At 57.4% G+C, this 21,887-nt stretch overlaps 7 protein-coding genes across 7 annotated transcripts; 3 read left to right on the top strand and 4 right to left on the bottom strand.

Moving 5' to 3' along the window:
* Positions 1-373: 373 nt before the first annotated feature.
* PHYSODRAFT_481422 (hypothetical protein) lies at positions 374-1,081 on the top strand (the record flags this gene model as incomplete). Its single annotated transcript, XM_009522838.1, has 1 exon — positions 374-1,081. The coding sequence occupies one exon, from the start codon at positions 374-376 to the stop codon at positions 1,079-1,081; it is 708 nt and encodes a 235-aa protein (XP_009521133.1).
* A 311-nt stretch (positions 1,082-1,392) lies between these two features.
* Positions 1,393-4,221, top strand: PHYSODRAFT_487148 (hypothetical protein; the record flags this gene model as incomplete). Its single annotated transcript, XM_009522837.1, has 11 exons — positions 1,393-1,914; positions 1,983-2,333; positions 2,401-2,464; positions 2,530-2,597; positions 2,659-2,830; positions 2,898-2,951; positions 3,018-3,105; positions 3,173-3,443; positions 3,512-3,795; positions 3,864-3,978; positions 4,039-4,221. 11 exons carry the CDS (start codon positions 1,393-1,395, stop codon positions 4,219-4,221), a joined length of 2,172 nt encoding a protein of 723 aa, XP_009521132.1.
* Positions 4,222-4,525: 304 nt separating this feature from the next.
* On the bottom strand, positions 4,526-5,071 carry PHYSODRAFT_418713 (hypothetical protein; the record flags this gene model as incomplete). The annotated part of the gene is made up of 1 exon (XM_009522836.1): positions 4,526-5,071. A coding segment is annotated over one exon (546 nt), but the record flags the coding sequence as incomplete, so codon positions are not given.
* Positions 5,072-5,117: 46 nt separating this feature from the next.
* On the top strand, positions 5,118-10,081 carry PHYSODRAFT_354095 (hypothetical protein). The gene has a single exon (XM_009522835.1). The coding sequence runs from the start codon at positions 8,581-8,583 to the stop codon at positions 9,559-9,561; it is 981 nt and encodes a 326-aa protein (XP_009521130.1). The 5' UTR covers positions 5,118-8,580; the 3' UTR covers positions 9,562-10,081.
* On the bottom strand, positions 9,908-14,464 carry PHYSODRAFT_297338 (hypothetical protein; the record flags this gene model as incomplete). The annotated part of the gene is made up of 1 exon (XM_009522834.1): positions 9,908-14,464. The coding sequence occupies one exon, from the start codon at positions 14,462-14,464 to the stop codon at positions 9,908-9,910; it is 4,557 nt and encodes a 1,518-aa protein (XP_009521129.1).
* Positions 14,465-14,713: 249 nt separating this feature from the next.
* Positions 14,714-17,746, bottom strand: PHYSODRAFT_297337 (hypothetical protein; the record flags this gene model as incomplete). Its single annotated transcript, XM_009522833.1, has 2 exons — positions 14,714-17,440; positions 17,525-17,746. The coding sequence occupies 2 exons, from the start codon at positions 17,744-17,746 to the stop codon at positions 14,714-14,716; spliced, it is 2,949 nt and encodes a 982-aa protein (XP_009521128.1).
* Positions 17,747-18,358: 612 nt separating this feature from the next.
* PHYSODRAFT_487310 (hypothetical protein) lies at positions 18,359-21,799 on the bottom strand (the record flags this gene model as incomplete). The annotated part of the gene is made up of 1 exon (XM_009522832.1): positions 18,359-21,799. The coding sequence occupies one exon, from the start codon at positions 21,797-21,799 to the stop codon at positions 18,359-18,361; it is 3,441 nt and encodes a 1,146-aa protein (XP_009521127.1).
* Positions 21,800-21,887: the final 88 nt, after the last annotated feature.

The following is a 21,887-nucleotide window of genomic DNA, read 5'->3' as shown; positions in this document are numbered from 1 at the left end:
GCGATAAGTCCAAGGCGGCGAATTGGTTTCCGACTTTGCTGGTCTCCAACTCGCGGACCATCACCTGCAGCGTCGCGTGCGTTTCGCGCTAACCAGACTAATATTTTGGCTGTGCGCGACGGCGCCCGTCCCGATCGCGCGGCCTTCCGGCGGGTTCACCGCTCGGTTACAGCAGATACAAGTTGCTTCGGCGATGCGTCCCTTCACGATCCCCGAAGGCTGTTCTTCGAAGTTTCACTTACCGCCATTTCACTTGGCTTCACTATGGTGTCAGAGTGATGGTAATGAAGCTTTCACTTCGAGCAAAGAAACCTTTGCCGACAGAAGTCCGCAAAAGGCAAAGAGAGCGATGGAGGCTCCGCGCGGCGTCGCCATGGGCCGCAAGCGCGCGCTGGACGACGACGACGAGCGCCGCGACTCGCCGCGCGCGTCCTCCGAGAGCGAGAACATCAGTCCGCGGCTGCTGGACGCGCAGGTGGGGCTGCCCACGCCTATAGGCGGCCATGTGGGCATTGCCGGCGCTGGATCCGAGCGCGGTCGCGTCACGGGAGCCGTCAAGAGCCGACGCCTGAGTCAGGACTTGGGCGAGACGCCCGCGCAGTTTGTAGCCAAGATCACGGCGCTGTCCGGGCCCGCGTCGCCAGCTTTGCGCGTCTTCATGAGCGATGCGGAGGCTGCGCGAACCCCCACGGCGTTTGTGGGCAGCCCCTTCGAGCTAAATAAGGCGGCGGGCAGACTGTCTAGACCCATGTTCCCGCTAGGAGCACAGGCCCAAGGGCGACCGGTCATCCCCACGCCTCTGGGCACACCTGGACGCGTGCCCGAGCAGAAGACGAGTCCGCCAGGGCAACTGAGGAGACTGGACGGAGGAATTGCTGCCAGAACAGGAGGGCCGGGGGTCTCTCCCATGGGGAGCCAGGAGCAGAAGAGCCCTGTACTGCAAGGCAGGCCTATGAAGCCCGTGCTCATGAAAGCGGGCAGCGGGGAAGTCCCACTCGCAGATCGAGGACTACCCATGGTAACGACGGCAATATCTATTCCATCATTGGAGAGCTGTTGGGTGCTCATGGTTGCCATGTGACTGTCTAATGTTGCAGATATCGCACTTTTTGGGGACTGGAGGGCAGGATACCAACAAGAGCCCGCCGTTTGGATCGCTCACGACGCCGTACCGAGTGCCGACTGTTGCAGCCAGTACGGTACGTGTGCGCTTGAGATCAATATTTCTAAAAAGTTATATAACCTTCGTGATTGCAGGCGCCTTCATCGAAGGAGGTGACCAAGAGACAGCCGTTCCCGTTTCCCCAGCGGCGGAATCTTGAGCCAGCAAAAGGGATTAGCACGCCTGTGCTGGATTCAGGCGGGATGCGGAACAGCATTTCCAATGCACTCATGCCATCCTTTGATATTGATGATGTCTCTAGCGATGAAGAACTCATGGGCATTCCTGGTCCAGATATCCCGGATCCGGAGATATCGTTTTCGCAGGAGAAACTGGGGGATTTATCGGTCACAGAAAACAATTTGGAGGAAACAGTTGTGTTGACACTGTGCGATGGACTTGCGAACAGCCTCACGAAAGCTGAGCGAGAACGAATGGAGCTACTTAACTTGTACACGATCGCGCTTGCTCAGCAGCCAAGCCCCATTATGCTGGGGCGGGATCAATTCCAGGACATCTTTGGAGACAACATTCGGGGCGGAATGCTTTCCCACTTGAGTCGACGGCACTGCTTGATTCATGTAGAAAATGTGCCGTCTCAGAACGATTCAGCTAAAATGGGTGTTAAAGTGCGAGTACAAGATACCAGTACAAACGGCATCCGGGTAAATGGAGTGCAACTAAAAAATGGGCAGACACTGGAATTGGATCTCGACGATGTGATCACGCTCTTGCGGATTCGCCGAGATGAGGTACGCATTCCTTGATAACAAATAGTCGTGATTGCACTGCAAGCTGACATTCGTCTGAATTGAAATAGGATGACGTGTCGCTTGAGTACAAACTTGTTCGCTCGGATCCGCCATCTGATAAACCGTCAAGGAAAAGTCGAAAAAGCAGACACGATGGCCGATATGTGAGACCAAGCGACAAGTTCTCGTGCGAATTAGTGGATGTGAGCAATCGCTATGGCCTGTCACCTGTGCAGGAGTCCGATGATGTAGTCTCTGCCATCGTGCCCGCTCGTACGATTGCGCACGAAACTCGCCATCAAATTCCATCCGGACCTTTTGTTTCAGGTGATGCTCCGCTCATAACGAAAACCAATTTGGAAACAATCAAGCCTGAACCAGCTCAGCAGTTGCCAGCATTAACGCGGACAATTCGATGCGTACGCAATGTTGCTTTCCTGGATATGTATGAGTGAGTTGGAACTGATTGGTCCTCTTGTTTCGTAGACGATTCTATTCGCTGATCAATCGACTCAAGATTTCTCTGAGTCGAGCCAACCGATAGAGGTTCGTAGATTAGAAGAGCTGTTACTGAATTGCCGCATAATTTCTTACTTGCATCTTTTATATAGGGAGCGAATTTCGACTATCGTGAAGAGCTATCGGAAGTATTATCTGCATTCGCAGCAGTCCGCACGTTTGATGTGAGTATATTGTGCTTTGTCACTGTTATGTTGTGTCGGCTTACCGTAGGGTTTTGTGCAGGCTTCTTCATACCATTGCGCAACAACCGAGTCAATCCAACAAGCTCTTAATGGCAGCAGCGATGTATTGTTTTATACCGGTGGAGGGGATGAAGACCACTTGGTAGTTGAGGCACCGAACGGATTATCTACACGGCTCGAAAAAGACGAAGTTCGAAAACTCTTTGCTGAAGGTACGCACAAGTCTGGTCCTATTCAATGAATAATTTGTGTACTTACTTACCAGCTATCTTGAAACAGTGAAAACCCACGTGACGAAGCTCGTTGTTGTGATCACACCAACCGTAGAACCAGGTGGGAAAGGTTTTATTCGCATCGTTGTGTTTGCTTGACGTGCTTATGCATATGCGTTTGTTTTAGCTCATTTGCTTGCGGAGTGCGGAGCAGCTCACGTGTGCTTTTTAAGTTCGGCGAACAAGCACTCGCTGCGTGTTACTGCCTTCATAAGGTATGGTACACAACAGCTCAAGCCCTATTCAAGTAAAATGAGCTAACTTTATCGTGCACCGAATCAGAGCATTATTTGCTGGCCTGCTAAAGGGGTTCTCAACTGAGAAGAGCTACGCGCTAGCAGAATTTGTTGCGTTGAATGACCTGCTGCCAATTGTACGACCGGCGGACCAAATATGCAAGATGCTACCAAGCTCGGTTCAGCACAACGTCCAGCTTGGTGCTCTTGATACTGAAGTGGTGGCAACCGATAGAAACGTGGTTGCATTGCTTAATGCGCCATTTATCCCTGTGCTGGCTACTCATTTTCTGGGGAGAGACGCCATAGTCAGAAAGGTACCCGTATATGATTGCCTACTGCAGTTACTTTCGTCGCTAACTTCGATGTGGTTTTCCAGGCCAAGGCTGCGTTAGCTCAAAAAGTCAGGGTATGCAACATATACGGATCCCGCGGTGTTGGGAAGTCTTCAGTTGCCATTCATATAGCAAAAACAGCCTATCGAACGAGAGGGTACCGCAACGGAGTGCACTACTTCGCTGTAGACAAGCTGGTTGAGCACGTCCGAAGTGCTCACCAGACTGAGACCGACTCTGATGAGGACCAAGACTTCCGAAGAACTAACCAGAGGGAGGACCCTTTGCCAATAGTTATCGAAGAAGTCGAAACTCTTCTTCGCTCACTCCCAGAGTACGTGCTACCCGGAAACGTTTTGTATTACGTTCCATTGGTGCTAACAACTGTGTGCACTTTCATAGGTTGGATAATGCGGATTATCCTACTGCATTGCTGGTTTTGGACGGTTGTGATATCGTCCTCCCAGCACTGGGGATGTTTGTGCTTAACATTGTTCAGTCGTTCCCCGGCGTCCAGGTACCCCAATGTGTACTCGTTTTATCAAAAGCTGCACCCTACTCACAAGTTTGTGCGCAGATCCTGTTGACATCGACTGAAGAGCTGCAGATCGACACCGGAGAAGACGCCATCTTGCCTGAAGAAGTTGTTCATGTTGGAGAGCTGGGCAAACTGGACAGCGCGAAACTTTTTTTCAAATTAGCACGGGGGCACTTGACTTCACGGCAGTTCCGACAGCGTACGTTGAAGTGGAAGCCATAATTTCGTAGTGATTTCTGGTTTCTAAGGAAGTGGTGCCTGTTCTGAATTTCAGACTTTCCTGATAGCAGCATCGAAGTTATCTCCAACGACGAGCGCTTACTGGACACGAAAGGCAACCCGTTTCGAATTTCCCGACTCGTGTATGAACTGGAGTCTCAAACGGCCAGCGACAGCAACTGAAGCGGCACTCTCTCGTATGTATTTTATTGGGACAACTTGCACGATTATATTGTCGACGCCTTCAGACAGCAACATAACGTGCAATTTTGATGGTTTATCATTCACCATGATGTGTCGTCAACTAAGCTTCAATTACGCCAGCCTGAAAGTGCCGAAGCAGCACGCCAATGTGTATCAACACTTTGCCAGTCGAGACTGTCCGCAGTCGACATCTCTCAGACCATGCCGCATTGAACAGTACGTCATCACCTTTGAGTTCGGGGGTACGTCCCAGTAGCCGCACATCCAGCTCTTCCTTGGTTGTCCCAAGTGGACGCCACAGCGAGACCCAGAGTTTGTGTTGGCCTGCAGCAAAGGGCACAGGCACAAAGCCGTAGCCTACAACGTGGAGCTTCATGCTGGAGTCAGCTCTCCACACTTGCAAAAGAAGTTTGGGCCATCCCTGGAAAGCCGAAGTTGCGAAATGCAAGTCGATAGGGTGTGCCCACACAGCAACATCAGGATCCGAAGTCCACGGCGCTGTTGACGGGTAGTCCAGTTGAGTTTGGCCGAATTGATCGCCAGCGATGTGACTCCACCGGCTGCCATACTCGACACGCCACTTGCACGTCAGTCCTCCGAAGGCTCCAAATCCATGACCACTGACAATCTCACCGATCAAGTGTACTTCTGGCTGGTAGGCAGGGGGCACGTCAAGCTGTGCCAATCTCTTCTGGACACGATACGGGTTGTACGGAGACTCCGGAATCGGTAAGGTGTCGTCGGGGTCTGGTTTGTGTCGCCGAAGTGGAGAGAGCACATTTGTCTGGTTTTCCTGCTCGCTGTCACTGCTTGAGCTCTCAACTGTGGGTAGTTTGCGCTTGTCAGGCTTCCCGCGTTTACTGCGAACACGAGGAGATGGCGAGTTCTCTTGGCTTGCGTTGTTGTCGCTGGTTGGTGACAGTGGAGGCTTCGTAGTTGAGTCCGAGGCTTTCTCCTCTTCATGGATGATGTCCCTCTGGTTATTTGACGCCTTGGACGTGCTGTGATGTTTGATCTCGGGCATTTTCCAGCGGCTCTTACGCTTCGGCGATTCACCTGCTGCATCCGGTTTCGACGGGGTGAGTGGATCCTTCTCAGTCGCTGCAGTAGCCTCCGCGCTCGGGTCAATTGCTTCGTCCTGCGCTTTGGCTTCTTGCTTCTTGTCCACACGCTTGGGCTTTTCCTCGGGCTTTGGCAGCTTCATTAGTCTACAGACAGAGAAGGAGAACACGTAATGTAAGTCGTAAGTTTCCTACCGGTAATCGTCAGCTGTAAGTAGAGAGATCAGTGCGTACGCTTTCTTTGGCGATGCGAGGGGCTTCTTCGTCGGAGACTTCGCTTCCGGCGCATTGTCCTGGCCGAGTTGTGTTTTCCGCCTGAACGCGCGTGCTATAGATTTCCGAGGCGACGGTGTCTTCGCTTCGGCAGTAGCGACTGCAGCACTACCAGCTTCCTTGGCTTCATCGCTAACAGGAGCTGATGCTGTCGGGTCGCCCAAAGCAAACGGATCGGTCGGCGTCTTCTCCTTCTGCTTGGCCTTGTCTTTCTTCTTCTCTGTCGGTTCCTTTGGGGGCTTGGGCGTTGGTTTAGGCTTCGGCTTGGGCTCCTTCTTCTTCTTCGACTCGGGAGACTTCACTGCTGAGCTTCCAGCTCCTGCGGCATCCGGCGCATCAAAGCTGCAAGACTCGAAGTTACGAGTCGAATAGCAAGCTCAACACCAGTCAACGAGCACGTACCCGCCTGCTCCGGCTCCGCTTGGCTGAGCTCGCTTCTTCGGCGACGCGAGCTTCTTCAGCATCGTGATCCTGCCACTCGCCGCCTGTGTGTCTGCTTGGAGAATAGGCGGCTACAAAATCAAGAGCCGCCAGTCTGTCCATCCAGACGTCGCCAAGCAGACCACCACCAGAACCCAGACCTCCAGCGCCATGCACCAAAAACTTCCCGTGTATTGAATGAATCCCCCATCTCTCGGTTATCCACGCCACACTGGTAGGGAGGAACTGTAGAACTCGCGCAGTACGTAGTAGTAGAATGGTCCTCTTGTGTTACGAGGCCTCTAGCGGCCTCCACTCTATCACTCTCCCTCAGAATCCTAGTCTTTCTATCTGCTCCCCCGCCGCCCTAGTTCTTCTTGGTGCGCATGCGCAGCGCTTTCTTGCGCTTGCGGTGCTTGTGCTTGTTCATTTTCTTTCGCCGCTTCTTGACCACGCTGTCCGCCAGGTAGCCGTCCATCTGGCGCAGCAGAGAGTCCACGTCGCGGGCGCCGTCCATGTCGCGCAGCGGCAGGTTGTCCTGCAGCGCGCTGAGCATGCCGGGCGTGTCCCACAGGTCCTCGGAGCAGGCGAGCGCGCCCTCCTCCGCCGCGTCCTCCATCTCCGCGTCCACGAGGGGGAACGAGCCCACCTTCCACAGGTGGGACGGGTCCGCGCGCGGGTACTTCTCGAGCCACAGCGACGCGTCCTCGGGCATGGGGAAGGACGGCGTCTGGAACAGCGCGTCGGGCGCGCGCGTCGACATGAAGGCGCGCCGGGCCGTCACCTGCAGCGGCTGGGCGGCGGCGCACGGGCGCAGCGCGCGCCGGGACGCGCCCAGCACGAAGCGAGCAGCAGCGCGCAACCCGGACATGACTCTGGATCAACGAGGTGGCGTGTTTCTCACTGAGAGACCCGGAAGAAAACGGATGGGAGGCTGGTAGAGGCGGTTGGGCGCGGTGAGGTCGGCCAGGAATAGAAAATGTATGAGAAAAGGGGTTATGTACCCAAGCTGTTTGAAGAGGGAGACGGGATGAGGCAGGTTTTTGTGTGGCACTGGTGTAACGCTGCGGAAGTCAGCACTTCAACTGGCCCTCTGTATGGAAGATCGCCGGATCGAGTTGACTTGAGGTCAAGCAGCATGCAGAGCGACCGAGAGCGAGTGGCGTTCCTGCGCAGGTGCTTTACCTGGGCTGACCGACGCGGCAGTGGTGAGCATTTATCGGCAATTGCTGCAACGTAGTTGCTGGCATTGCACTGCGTTGAGTGCAAGTCGTCTCACAGGTCTCCGCTATGTGTCAACAGGGGTATTGGAGGCGCATGATCTCAAGTGCGGCGTGGCGGCAGCGCTGGGCGTTCGGCCGTCCAAGGTGAGGACCGAGGACGTTAGTGGCCGTTGAACGGACTTCAATGACTGAGTGATAGCTAACGGGTGCTTGGTGGTCTTGCCCTGGTTTGAAGCTGCTGCTGGCGCAGATGTTCCGGGGCTGTGGAGTTCCAGGTCATCAACTCCGCGTCACGCAGGACGAGTTCGTGCGCGTGATGCAGTTAAGGCTGGCCAAGACGGACTTACTGGAGGACGTGCGGAAGCTCTTCAAGGCGCTGGATCTGCGCGCCGAGGGGTTCATCTCGCTTCGCAGCTTCCAGCAGGTCTGGGCAAGCAGCTTCAGGGAAGCTTGAGGTGTGTCTGCAGGCGCTGACGCTGGTGTATGTTGTGCTGCACAGGCGTGCGAGATGGCGCTGCCCTTTGCCAACCAGGAGACACTGCTGCGTGCTTTCCGCGAAGCAGATCGAGATGGCGATGGACGGGTGCGTCGCCTCCTTATTAAAGAAGGAGGCTTGAGAATACGGCGGTGCCTAAGAGAGAGGTCGTTGTGTTCTTAGGTGACGTACCAAGACTTTGAGCGCATGTGTCTCCTCGCAGTGCAGGTCGACGCCAGCAAATAACAAATAGATAACAGCCAGCGACCTCCCAAAGGCTTCAGGGAGGAGAAGAAGGAGTTCGTCTGCGGCGGTCGCACCTCTGCGAGTCGACCACAACCTGTGACTTGTCTCTGGCTCTTGTTGTGAGACCGAAATCTTTGTGCAGGGGATCGAGATCGGCATGGCGTCCCCCGTCAAGAGCCCGAGCGGCAGCGACGCCCAGCAGGAGGCGATCAAGTCACGACTGTTCGCGGTGCTGCGTCGCCCCGAGAACGAGCACTGCGCCGACTGTGGAGCTGCCACGCCCAAGTAAGCTTATGGTCCAGCCCCTCAAAACCTTAACTGAGCTTTCAGACATTCCTCACGTTGTTTGTGCTCCTGCTAACGTAGGTGGGCGACCGTGACGCATGGAGGCTTCATTTGCACGCAATGCGCTGGAGTTCACCGCTCTCTTGGAGTCCACGTGTCCTTCGTACTCAGTGTCATGCTGGACAAGTGGACGGACGAGCAGGTTAACGCCATGGACGTCGCAGGCAACACCAACCTGAATAAACAGCTCGAGCGCACCCTCGCGCTGCAGCAGAAGCTCAACCAGAAGACGCCCAAGAAACCCGAAGCGCAGACGCCACGCGCCGAGCGAGAACTCTTCATCCGAGCCAAGTACGAGGACAAACTCTTCTCAGGAGGAGTCAGCAGCTCGCCACCCAAGTCTCCTTCGTCTCCCAAGCGCAGTCCGACCAAGTCGACGGCTGCCACAACGCAGGGGATGGTCGAGTACACTGGCGTCGTGGTGATCGACCTCAAGGAAGCAAAAGAGCTCGCGGGCATGAACATCACTGGCAAGTCGGACCCGTACGTGGCCTTCCGCCTGGGCGAGCAGAGTATCAGCAGCAAGCGCGTGGACAACAGCGTCACGCCGCAGTGGAACCAGCAGCTCATGCTCTCGTGGGACGGCACGTCGCCGCTCAAGGTCGAGCTCTACGACTACAACAAGGTGAACGCGGATCGGCCCATGGGGGCGTTCGCCATCAGCGCGGATCAGCTGGCGTCGCTGCCTGACGCGGGCGAATCGGACGGGCCCTACGAGGACTGGTACCCGGTGATCATGCCGCGCGACTGGGCTACGAACTTCAGCGAGCACATGGTCGCGGGTGCTGAAGGCGTCACCAAGGGCATCTATCGAGGCATCACGGGCGTCTTAAAGGACCCGATCAAGGGCGCGCGCGAGAACGGACTCGAGGGCTTCGCCAAGGGCGTCGGCACGGGCGTGGCCGGCGTCGTCTACCGCCCCATCAAGGGCCTGGGCTCCATGGTTAAGCACTCGGCTCTGTCTGTCGGCATGGGTCGGAAACACCGCTCCAGCAGCGGAGGCAGCGAGAACGACGGCAGCTCCTCGCCCGACGGACGAGACTACGTGTCCGCAGGGTCCGTCCGGCTTGCCTTGTCGCTGCAGAAGTTCTCCTGAGCCACTCAACCGCTACATTGCACACAGTTCATGGTGAGGATGAAGACAAAACGTGTAATTTATTCGTTCACCTTGGCTCCGTCGACGCGCACAGCCGCGCCTTGCCCTGTGGTTTACTGTCACACCTTCGTGCTGCTTATGTTGTTTGTTCTGTCTGGGCGTAGTTGGGTTGGGTTGGGTCGGATTTGCCTACATGAGGGTACGGAAGTTCAACAACTCGCTCTTCACCCGGCGGAATTGCTCGAGCAGTGTCGACGCCTCCCCGCTCTCGTCTGCGATAGATAGATAGAAACACAAGCACCGGCATGTTAGTTAAGCACTCAAAGAGGTAAGCAAACGCAGCAGCTTACTTACCCTGTGATGTGGCGCGCAGATCCGTGATAAAGCCGCCGCAGAGGTCGACGATGTTCGGGCAGCAGGCGGCAAACTCCGCGAGTTGGTCCTTGCCGGCGCGCGGGGAAATCGCATGCTTCTTCCAGATAGTAATAATGGTCAGCATGGACTGCAGCAGGTGCAGCGTCCAGCCCTCCCGGTAGAGCCGCTCGGGCTGCTCGCGGTACAGCTGCTCGTAGTAGCTCAGCAGCAATCGGTGCGGGACACCAACGTCCAGGAACAGCTTCAGTACCCAGTTGAAGGTGGTGGCGTCGATGGCCGAGGCCGAAGCAACACCGCCCGTGAAGGAGCCAACGCCCGCTGATCGAATATACCACAGAGAGATCCACTCCAATATATCGGCCAAGAAGCCCACGGGGAACACGAAGCCACCGACTCCTGCGGCCGAGCCGCTGTGTGAGTCATCGCCCTCAAGGTAGAGCGACTTGCCCAGGCGCAGAATCTTGCACTGCATCTGGCCGATCCAGTTGCCGCTCTCGAACGAGGAGCCGCCACTTCCACTGCTTGATGTGGCAAGCAGACCAGCCTTCTCGCACTGGTCCAGCCGCCACGCATTGAACGCCGCGTTGTTGGAGGACTGCGGCAAGAGGCTGAAGATGATCTTCCGCCACAGCGTCGCAATCACGTCCGCCTCCTCCGACTTGCACACGTGAATAATGTGCAGGCACTCCGTCCACATATCGTACTTGGACGCGAATCGGTTGTACAAGGTAGAAGCGTCGAACAGCTTGTAGGTAAGCAGCTGCACGTCCGTCTTCCGCTCCCGAAGCTGCTCGTCCGTGGTCGATGAAGAAGTCTCCAGCTCGATCACCTTCTGCTCAAGCGCCTTCAGAACACGCACTTGCAGCTGCAGCACATCCAGCACGTCACGCACTTCGCGAATCGCCTCGGCGGCCTCACCTGCATCCTCCAAACTCTTCAGACAGCCAAGAGACTTCGATACGTAGTACTGACGCTTGACAATGTCCGGGTTGTTGGCGACCACAAGAGCGGAAGTTGCATACTCGTCTTCGCCCATCGTGTCCTCGTGGGCTCGTGCCCACCACACCTTCGCCGCAACAAGGTACTTGTGCTGATCCATGTAGAGCTTCACAAGTAGGTCTTGGTCCTTCTCCTTCAGGAACTCCTCGATGAACGGGGAGCGAATCGAAGTCAACAGGTGCGAGTGTCCACGCTCATACAACCACGTGTACAGCAAGTTGTGGAAGCTATCGTCCTCAGACGCCAGCGCAAAGTGGAACAACTCTTCCACGAACTTATTCCGCGTGTCGTCATCTAGCGTCACCATTTCCTCCACAGCTTGAGGGCTGGCACCGTTCGCCGCAGCACGAGCCGAGCTGTTCTTGTCACCGGCCTCACCACCAAGAAGTCGGTGCAGAGCCAACAAAATGCAGCCGAAGCACCGCCGTTTCCATGTCTGCTTGACACCGCTCAGGTCCGAAGCGCCGGCATCGTGGAAGTGCTTGGCACATGCTAGCGACAGCTTAACGACACCTTCGTAGTAGTTCAGCAGCGTGTAGTCTTCGCAAATTCCCTGTAAAACATCCAGGCAGTCCTCCGTGTCCCACATGTGGCATGAGTTCAGGAACTGGTCAAGGGATTCCTTCAAGAAGTTCTTGCGAGCAACGGGCGATCCACTGAGCTTGGCATTCGACAAGCTTCGGTATCCTTGGTAGTGCCAGAGGTCAGAAACAGAGAAAAACGTGGGGCACTGTTCGCGAAGCTGCTTGATCAGGAAGTGGTTGTTCTCGTTGCGGCCGCGCATCAGCGCCTTCGTCATGGTCTTGGCAGCCAGCGAGCCATCCGTCGTAGTCACCAATTCGCTGAAGCTCAGGCGGGCGAGGGGCTCCTCCAGCGACACCTTGTACTCTTGTGCAATCCGCAGCAGTGAAATAGCCTCAATACTGCGCAGAACCAACTCGTAAAGGTAGTACAGGGAGCGCTGTTCGGCCTTGAAACGCGTTTCACGCTTCAGTTGATCTTCGCTCAGGGACTTCTGGTGGCGCATCACCAGCTCCGACACGCGCGACAGGCCAGCCTCAGCACTCTCGCCCAGAACACCGTCCAAGCTCGGGTTGTTCTCCAGTGCAGCGCCGCCGCTAATTGACACAGCAAACGGTCCTGCGCTTTCCATCAGTTGCCGCAGCTGGAACAGAATCTCACGGATCTCGTCCAGCTTCTCAGGGAAATGGATGTTCTCGAAGCTAGTCACATATCCTGGAGACTTGGCCGACGACTTAGAGCCGTTAGCAGCATTGGCGGAGACGCGAGAAACCACGCGACGGCCTAGAGTCTTGGATGTCCAAAGCGGGCGAAGAACACGGGAAGCGAATGCGACCAAACCGTCGTGCTGGTACGACATGCCGAACTCCGTCGTAAGCACGATACGCGTGCTACTCGCAGTGCTAGATGCACCGTTGGCCGTAGAGGTAGCAGCGGGCTCCAGCGGTACGTTGTCAGGGGGGCCCTGAGCAATCTCAAAGATGCTCTGGACCGCAGCCGAGTAAATATAATCGTCGCTCTTCATCGACGTCAAACCAGCACGGCGTGGCGCAACTAGCGAAGCAGCCGTGGAAGTCTCACTGACAAGAGGGTCAGTGGGGACACCACATGCCAATGCGATGAGCATGCAGACCACCTGAATCTCGCCAAAGCAGCGCACAAACGGCGCCAGCGCAGCCTTGAGTTCGTGGCCACGCGCAAGTAGAAGCACATGGTGAAGCTGGTCCAGCGGCCGGATCTTCTTGAAAACCTGAATACCTGCGTTGGTAAGGCACAAGAAGTGGCGAGAAGGCTGTGAATACATGAGCGCCATCTCACCCACAACCGGTGCGTTCTCCGAGGCACTTCCAGCAGGGACACCAGTAAACATCTCGTCAAACGAACGCTTGCTGCCGCTGCTGGATCCCTTCGTGCTCGAAGCCGCAGCCGCCGCCTCGGCCTGCGCAATCCACGCGCTCTCGGGGCCCTCGCTCGAGTATGGGTCCAGTTCCTGAATATCCACCACCTTGCCGATGCATGTGTCGAGCGAAACAGCTTCTCGGATCGTGGGTTTCCTAGCCGCCAAACCTGTCTGAACGGGGAGAGCTGTAGTACTAATCGGGTCGTGTGCAATGCCCACGAGTTGGTCCTGCTGGTCACGGCGTCCTTCGATGCACAAGAACACGCCCTTGCGGTGGAATGCTACGTGCACCGCGCTAGGGCTCTTTCCGGGCGCGTAACCTGGCTGCATTCCTTCCTTGGCATGGTACGGCGGCGCATCCCGCAGCGCGATAGCCGGAGGGGGCAGGCGAATGTGAAGAATCTCGAGTCGGGACGGACGTTTCGCTCTGCCGTAAGTGCCAGCTCCCGAGTAAGTGTATCGCCGCGAAAACGCCGTCAAGTAGAAGCGAATGCCGTTCGACGTCACCGCAACCAGCGAAACAACCTTGGACTCGTCAGGAGACACCGTCGACAGCGCCACAACCTTCAAAGGGTTGGGCGTTCCAGCCACCGCCGGCTGGAAGAGTCTCTCGTCGGGGCACGACACGCGGGTGCGGCGGTTCTCGCGCGCGTACTTGGCGCCGTCCACCAGCAGGTTCACGGCGCACACGGCCTTGGTCTCATCTCCATTGGCTCCGAGGTCGAACACGCTCACCTGCGCGTCGTCGTGGAGCACGTACAAAATGTGTCGCGCGTGGTCCACGCACAGATCCACCACTTTGCCGGGCGCGCTGGCCAGTCCCGCCAGGAACCGCGGCAGATACTGCGCGTAGCTGGACGTGTGCGCGACCTTCCTGCAGCCGTCCGGCGGGCCGACTCCGGGCACGTTCGTGAGGGCCGCGCCAAGCAGCGAGTTGCGGTCGGCCGCCGCCTTCTGCTCCGGCGCGTAGAGGAACTCGTAGAGCGCGCCGTCCGAGCCGCCGAAGAAGACGCGCCCGCTGCGCGTGGTGACGATGCGGCGCACCACGCACTTGTCCGTGCTGACGCTGAGCTTGGTGCGCTGCAGCTTGAAGCTGGCGCCGTCCGTCTGGTTGTCGTCGGGCACGACGGCCAGCAGCAGCACCTCCACGGTGGTGGCCACCACCAGCACGTGGCGCACCTTGGACGTGAAGACGCCGGGCGCGGGCCGCGCCACGAGCCCCACGGCCACGACGGCCTGGTCGAACTCCTTGGCGGCGAAGCGCCCGCGCTGCGCGTAGCTCCAGAGGAAGAGGCGCGCGTCCACGGACGTCCAGGCCGCGCGCAGCTCCGGCAGCAGCCCGGACAGCGACAGCGTCTTGGTGTCGTCCAGCGCGGCGGCCACCACGCCCGGCAGCGGGATCACGGATCCCTTCTTGGCCAGCTGCGGCGTCCACTGCGACGCGTAGGGCTCGAAGAAGTAGTTCTGCGGCTCCGACTGCGCGTTCAGCTGGTCCGCCAGGTCCGGGAACGACGCGTCCTCCTGCGCGGCCTGGTCCACGCGCGTCTTGGCGTCCGACAGGCCCTTGAGCGTGCGCTCCGCCGCCTCGCGCGGCGCCGACAGCTCCATGGCTCCTCCTGGACCTCGACTACGGGACGATTGGGCGCGGGGTGTTGTATGGCGCCCCGGGGGGCGGGGCGTATATTTCTGTCGATATGGCTTATATTTCTGTCCGTGGGATGGGCGTTGCAGAATGTCGAGTTGAAAAGTTTAGCCAATGGCGAAGACGCGGACGGAAAATAAGAAAGTGGCTACAAAGTGGACGAAAAGAATCGCCGCGCAAAGGTGCACTTTACTACAGGTGTCTCTGTTGACGGGCTAGTTGGAAATGAACGAGAACATGGACGGCTCTGGCTCTTGGAGGACGCTGCGCTGCGACTGGGCCTGCGAGAGGGTCGACGAGGCCACGGTGGGTGTCGTGGAGGACGTGTTGCTGCCCCGCATGAAGCCGAACGCCGTAGGGGAAGTCGGCTCCGTGCTGGTGGAGCTGCTGTCGAACACGGGGTGGTCGCCGCCGTTGATGGTGGACATGAACCCGAAGGACGACTGCGTGGACTCGGCGATGGCTGGGACTTGCGGTCTGCTTGACGCCGTCGAGCGCAGCGACGCCTCCAGGTCACTGAGACCCATGGGTCGGCCGTGGCTGCTCTTGGTTAATGTGTCGTACAGAGCAGGCGCAGGTCTCGCTGGCTGCTGCTGCTGCTGGGTGTCGTCCTTCAAGTTGAGTCCCGCAAACACATTCGCGGTCGCCTCCACAGGGTTCGCTCCATCGGTCGACAGCACACCAAAACTGGATGACGGACTCGTCGGCGCCTGACTAACGGTAAGCGGAGCAGCAGCCGCTGCTGCAGCCACAGGCTGTTGTGCGTTGTCGCGGAGGAAGCTGAAGCCGTACGAGTTGTCTGCTTGCACGGGTGCTGCCGATGGGACTGCGACGTTTCCTCCGTGAACATCAGCGACTTGAGGGTTCGCGTTGGCGTTCAGGAACTTGAAACCCGAGTCGCCTTGCAGCTGTGAGATTCCTAGCGGTGGGTCATTGACTGTGCTGTGTGAGTCCCCTCCGACGAATGCAAAGGCGGACACTGGGTGCTTCTCCTCTTCTGCAGCCGCGATGGTGCTGTACGCCGGCGGAAGATCTAAACTCGCAGTACTCTGAATCAGCCGAGCCAGCTCGTCCGCCTTCCGCACCAATGTTGACCGGAACTGCTTCACCTCTTCGTAGTTAGGCGGTCGGTGCTCCCCGAAAATGACCGAGTCAATGCCTTGTGTCTGGATTTTCTCCACTGTTCCGTGAAGTTGCGCGAGTTGGTTGCGGCGGTCCACAATGGGCTGCCCACCGTGCTCACGACGGATGATTTCCTTTAGCTTCGCCTCGATCTCGCTCAGGCTACTCCTGTATCCGTTCAGACGCGTCATGAACGCTTCACCGGTTGAGCTCCCTGGGGTATGAATATCCTCCGACTCGGGCTGGGCTTGGTCCTCTTCCACGCTCTCTGCATCAGCTGTGCAGACTTCCTCTTCCTCCAGAGGGGGAGGGACATAAGGCACCAGCAGTGTCGATGGGTTAGCGGTACGACCCTGGGTCATGAGTTTCTTGAAACGCAGCAGCTTGGGGGCGTTTGCAAGAGAGCCTAAGATGGGACCCACCTCGGCTAATCCCTTGTTCTCCACGTAGATGGAGTTAATACTAATCAGAGCACAACCCGGGCAGATTGCTGGATGGAGCTCAAGGTAACCTCGCCCACCCGTTGGCAGGGGCACGAAGCGTTCGATCACCGTCATATCAGAGATTGTACGGTCCAGCATCACGCCCATGGGTCCTGGCGGCACCTCAATTTCCAGAATCACCTCTCGCAACGGCTCATTAGACTGCGTAGGCTCTGGAACGTCGCTCTCAACCCCCCCATGCACTGCATCCGACGTCGGCTTGTAAGCGTCAAACGAATCCAATGCTTGAGCACCGTCATTAGCATCCAACCCTTCAAACGCATCGTGAATCGGGTCTGACATCTCGGGTTCCTCCTCTTTCTCTTCTTCCTTCTCCGCCTCAATCATTTGGGATGGTTGCAATAGCGTCGGTTCCGGAAGAGTGTCGAAGACTGTGTGGCGGCGTTGAAGCACAGGTGCAGCCGGTGCCTGCGTGGGGGCACCGGCTGAAGCCGACTTCTGTTGTTGAGGCTGCTGTCCGCCCATGAAAGCAAACGCCGACGCGTTTTCAGCCGGCGGTGGCGACGGGATGCCGTGCTCAATAGCATGGACGCTTTTCACCCCGGGGGACTGGTTCAAAAAGCTAAAGCTTGAAGAGTCCGACGATAGAGGCGGCGCGCTGGGTGCCGGTATGGCTGGTGCAGCCATGGCAGGGACTGGGGTAGCACCCTGTGCAGGTGCTGCTGCCATAAAGCTGAACGCCGAGCCGCCTGAGGCCGGCGGCGCTGGCACGGCAGCTGGCGGCGGTGAGTCCACCTCGCCGCCATTGGACGAGAGAAAGCCGAACGCCGAGTTGCTCACGGGGGGCGTCAAAGGCTCAGCAGCCATCTGAGCAGGCGCATACTCCTGCTGCGGTGGCTGGGGGGCTGCAGGCGTTAAAAAGCTGAGCGCCGACCCTTCTTGCGGCGCAGGGGCAGGCAGCGGGGCGCTGCTGCTGCGCGGCGAGTCGTTCATGTCCATCATCAGGTCGTGCGGGGTCTGCTGCGACGCCACAATGGGCGACGTGTGCATGAGCGTGTGCATCTCGGGCGTCTGCGCCGCTCTGGCCTCGGCCTCCTCGACCTCCTCCTCCTGCATGCGGCGCATCATCTCCAGCGGACTCTCCTCGTCGGGCGGCACGTAGTCCTTGAGCAGCAAGTACACCTTGTCTGCACGCTTGCGCAGCATGTCCTTCCTGGCATTGCGCAGGTCCTCCAGCAGGTCCAGCCGGCCGCCGTAGTACTGCTTGTAGAACTCGGCCTCGGCGCTGCCCAGCAGCGCGCTCAGCACGGACAAAGCCTTGGCCTTCACCTGCCACAGCGGACTCTCGAACTTGTCGTCCAGCAGCTCGCAAATGTACTGCGCAACATCAAGCCATAAACTCCATTAGCACGCAGTACAGTAACTGTGTATTGATCCATAGAAAGAGACAGCGGGGCGTACGTCGTGATCCAGTGTGTGCAGGTAGCGCAGCAGCTTGTGCAGCACCTCGCGCGGCGGGAAGGACGAGGAGCCCACGGACGAGCAGAGCTCCGACACGAGCGCGTTCTCGAGGTCCGTCTGCTGCAGCGCGGGCTGCTGCGCCGGCGCCTTGAAGCCCTGCTTCCATCGCGCCGCCTGGGACGCGTACGTCGAGTCGGGCGCGGGTCGCCGCTGGCTGTACATGGCTGCAGCGAGGCAAGGAGGAAGGCTCCTTCCGGGAAGGCCGTAGGAAGGCTAATGAACCAGCCCCTGAAGGGGTCCAGGGGAAGGTAAAGAACGCGAAATGGGGCTCTACGACTGGTTGAAAAAATGGGTTCAGTATTTCAGCCAATCCTTGAGCCCAAAAAGTGATTCCCAAATGACAGGCGACTTATTGCGACGCAAGCTGGGGACAGCGCGCGTCTGGCAGTAACGCCGCAAAGGGGCATTAGGCGACATGCGCATATTCCGCCTTGCCTTGCCTACAGGGCGGACCATGAAGACGAACTGTAACCTTAACGACAATGGACAGCATGCAGTGCAGCCAGCCAACGGTGCAGCTCGGCCCGGCCACTTCAACCTAGAAATTTCGGCTACAGTCCCGGTCTCACTATCACAGTGACCAAGGTGTCGGTCACACGAGATGAAAAAAAATGTCGGCGGGCTGAGCTCAGTGCCTCCGACCAGCAAAACTTTCTTCAGTGATGACCTCGCTCTCTAGCTGAGGGTTACATGTAAGCACATTTTTCAGCCTTACGACGTTTTCGGACTATGACCATTAAAAGTTTAGAACGACAATACACAGCAGTACGGTGATCAGAAGTAGAGCGCGCTCGTCCGGCGGTCTACAGAGCGAACGTTGGGCTGGATTGGAGGTGGCAGCGCATCGGAGTCCGCTGCTTGGCTCGATTCGCTTGAAACTGCACTGCTGTCCACCGCCTCACGCTGGAAAAATTGTCGTGGGGTGCGGGTGTCGCTGTCGTGGAACTCCGACTCGTACACGGACGCTGGCTCGCTCGTGCCGTCGAAGTCGTCTATGGAGGTGAAGCTTGACTGCGAGAAGATCGTCTGACTCTGCGAGTAGTTGGAGACAGAGGACGGACCGTGCCGCTCGGCGTCGACGGCTCGTTGATGCAGCGCGTGCTGGAACCTCGCGCCGGCCTTCCTCCTGGACGCGTTCGAGTCGACGACGCTGAGCATGTCGAGGTCTTGCAGCAGCTGCCCGAGGCAAACGCGGTGCTTGAGCTGTGCGACCTTCGGCTCCGTCAGCGAAGCGCTGCCGATGCTCAAGAAGACGTGGTCACGAGACACTTGACACGACGTGAAGAAGTGGAAACGGAGGCTGAAAAACGGCGACTCGAGGTACTCGTCCCAAATGCTGCCCTCCTCTCCAGCTTCGGAGGACCCTTTCGATGTGCTGGTGGGGTTCGATGTGTCATCGGATGTTGCAGCCTCTTGGGAGCGCAGTACATCATCAGCTGATTCATGCGTCCGCTTCAAGAACTGCCACACTGTCCCGCTCAGGGTAATACTTTGAGCAGAGTACTGGCACTTACCAAAGTCCCCCGTCTCGACCTTGAGTTTTGGAGGTTCGTTAGCGTCATCGGTGACTACCGATACGGAGAACGGAGTGAGCGTTTGTCCAGGCTCCAACTGTGATACGTCGGATGGAACTTCGAAAAGCACGCGAACCGATGGGTTTTTCACGGCAACTTTCAAGCGATCGTTTGGGAGTTCTACTTCGTCGTCTGGGCCATTGTTCTGGATCGAGTCGAGCAGAAACCTTGAAAACACTAAAGCTCCGTGTTCGTGCGTTCTGGTCAAGATTGACGGTGGAGGCTCGTTCACGCTTTGCGGGGTAATTGAAACTCCGTCACGTGAAGACAAGGCTGCCAAATCCGTGAGTGGGATCGTGACCGACCCGGCACATGGGCCTTTGCCGGAGAAATCTCTCGCCTCAACAAACAACCGGCTCATAAATCCACTTGGAAGCACACCACGGAAGATGACGCCTAGCATATCGACATTGGTGGTGACATACGAGAGCAACTTTGTCGCTGTCTCATAGCGGTTGTCCAGCCGCGCCAGCTTGTTCTGGAGGTAGGTGCTATCGCGCAGCTCGGCCAGATTTGCGAGGCCAACCGAGCTCGTATCCATACTTCTGCGAATGATGCGTTGCAGCGCCATGTAGTAGGTCGAAGCTCCCTCGCACAGGTCAAGGCGAAACGTAACATCCACCAGCGAAATTGACACATCCACAGGGTATTCCTTAATCTGCTCGATAGTGTCGATGATCGAGGCAAAAGGGGACGACAGCGCTGGATCTCGACGAGACGGCGAGTCCGACGTCGTTGACAACAACTGAATGCTCTGCCCCCAGAGCTCACTCGCCAGCGCCTTCAAATGCGGTGTCTGGTGGAACTGCTCGAAGTAGCTGATCAGGTTGCGGATGCACAACCGCGGCGTTTCCACCTTGCCAAACAGGGTCTTGTTGTTGTTGTGCGTATCGACGAAAGTCTTGAAGATGGTGAACAAAACCTCGGCTTCATCGTCTGAGATGGCCATGATGTCACGCGCTGTCTCCGATAATTCTTGATCTGTTGCACGCTTAGCCTCTGTGTTCGAGTTTTTCAGCGCGGCATCGTACACCGCCAGCTTTCGTCCACTGATCTTGATCTCACTGGATAGCACGACTTGAGCTTCGCGACGTTGGATCAGCGGTCCTAGCTCGACGCAAAATAGTCGCTGGACAGCTCCTCTCACGACCGAAGGCAGCATGCGGTTGATAAACATCTTCATGATTGTATCGTGGTCTTTGCCACGCTTAGTCGAGTTGATATCCCTCTCGTAATACACGAAGCTCATCAGCTTCACGTCCAATTCCTCTGGCGGAACAGTCCACCCCGGTATCGAGTCAAACACGAGCGGGATGTCAGCCACAAGCTGCGCCTCGACATTCAACTCATCACAGTGGAAACTCGGCAATCGTCCTTCAGTCACTAGTGTAAAGTTCATCACGCGGATCTTCAGTCCGCGTGTGGAGGGCGTTGAGATATGCAGAGACAAGTGTGGCGCTGTCGACCTCGTCTCGATCGAGAACTTGGCGTGGAAAGATGGAATCCAGATATCCCCAACGCCGACATAAATGCCGTCATTTCCGAAGCGCAGCAAATATCCTTCAAAGTCCGGCAAGTAATGCTCTTGCTTCGACTTCTCCACGTTCTCACTCAGTTGCGTGAAAAGGTGGCGCAGTTCAATGTACTCCGACCACAGAGTGTGGTTCTCTGGTCGCAGTTCCTTCTTGTTCTCGCGCATCTTTTCAAGTCTTTCCTTGATGCTAGCGCGCTGCCTGGCCAAGATCTCAATTCGCCGGTAGTTCGAGCTCTTGGCCGCGTTCCACGCCTTGACCTGCTTCTTCTTGTGGGCGTCCACACACTGATGCACCGTTTCCATCACTTGCTTGATCTGTTCAAACCGGTTCTTCCTGTCATACGCCACTTTATCCGACAAAATGCCCAACGACGGGAGCACCACTTGCTCCACGTGATCGATGTAGTCCTCCAATGGCACAGTCGATTTACTCTCACCGAACACCTCAATACACGCCTGCACCAACAACGCCGCCTCCTGAACGCCGCGTGCACTCACCAACAAACTCTCCTGCAACGTTAAATAACGGGCAATGTGCGTCTCAGTGTACTCGCCGAGCGTCTCCTTGACCACCAGCACGCGTCGGAACATGAGCTCCGCCGGCATGTCCACACTCGCCAGCGTCATCTGCGCCATCTCCAGCGTCGAGAACCTCCTCATCTGCCCATTGACACCCACCAGCACGTCGCCGACCTGCACCATCCCCGACCTCTCCACGTCCCCCGGGGGACCTCTCTTGCCCTTGTCCACACTGCGTTCGAACCCGTGCACCACGACCTGGCCCCTCTCCAGAGCCAATCGCACCCGGAACGGCCGCGAGTTGCATGGAATCCGCACCAAACTCCTGTCACTTGCGTTACTACCATCAAAGTCTGCATCCGACAGAGCGGAACGGCGTCGCATTGATGGAGTTCGTCTCCCTGGCGACGGATTCTGCCGAGCCGGACTTGAAGTCTGCGAGAAGGCGAACGGAGACTGCATCTGCGACTCCTCCGACGGTGCCCCAGTGTCCAGGAAGCCGGCAAATCGCCGCCTAGTCGTGGGAGACAGCGCCTCGCTCAGCATGCTCCGCCCGCGGGCGAACAGCGGCAGCTTGGACGGGTCCATTTCGGCGAGGTCTGTGTGCTACGTCGGACTTGTTGGACTCAGATCGCGCTGGTCTGATTACAAAGTAACGGCTGTTGACTTGGTCTCA

The sequence above is a fragment of the Phytophthora sojae genome (assembly GCF_000149755.1).
Source record: "Phytophthora sojae unplaced genomic scaffold PHYSOscaffold_2, whole genome shotgun sequence".
Classification (NCBI taxonomy): Eukaryota; Oomycota; class Peronosporomycetes; order Peronosporales; family Peronosporaceae; genus Phytophthora; species Phytophthora sojae.
Note: the sequence above shows the minus strand (reverse complement) of the source record. Positions and strands in the feature narration are given on the sequence as shown.

Bases quoted from the DNA above. Each gene is read 5' to 3' on its own strand.
- PHYSODRAFT_354095 (XM_009522835.1), top strand. From the start codon at position 8,581: ATGCTGGACAAGTGGACGGACGAGCAGGTTAACGCCATGGACGTCGCA.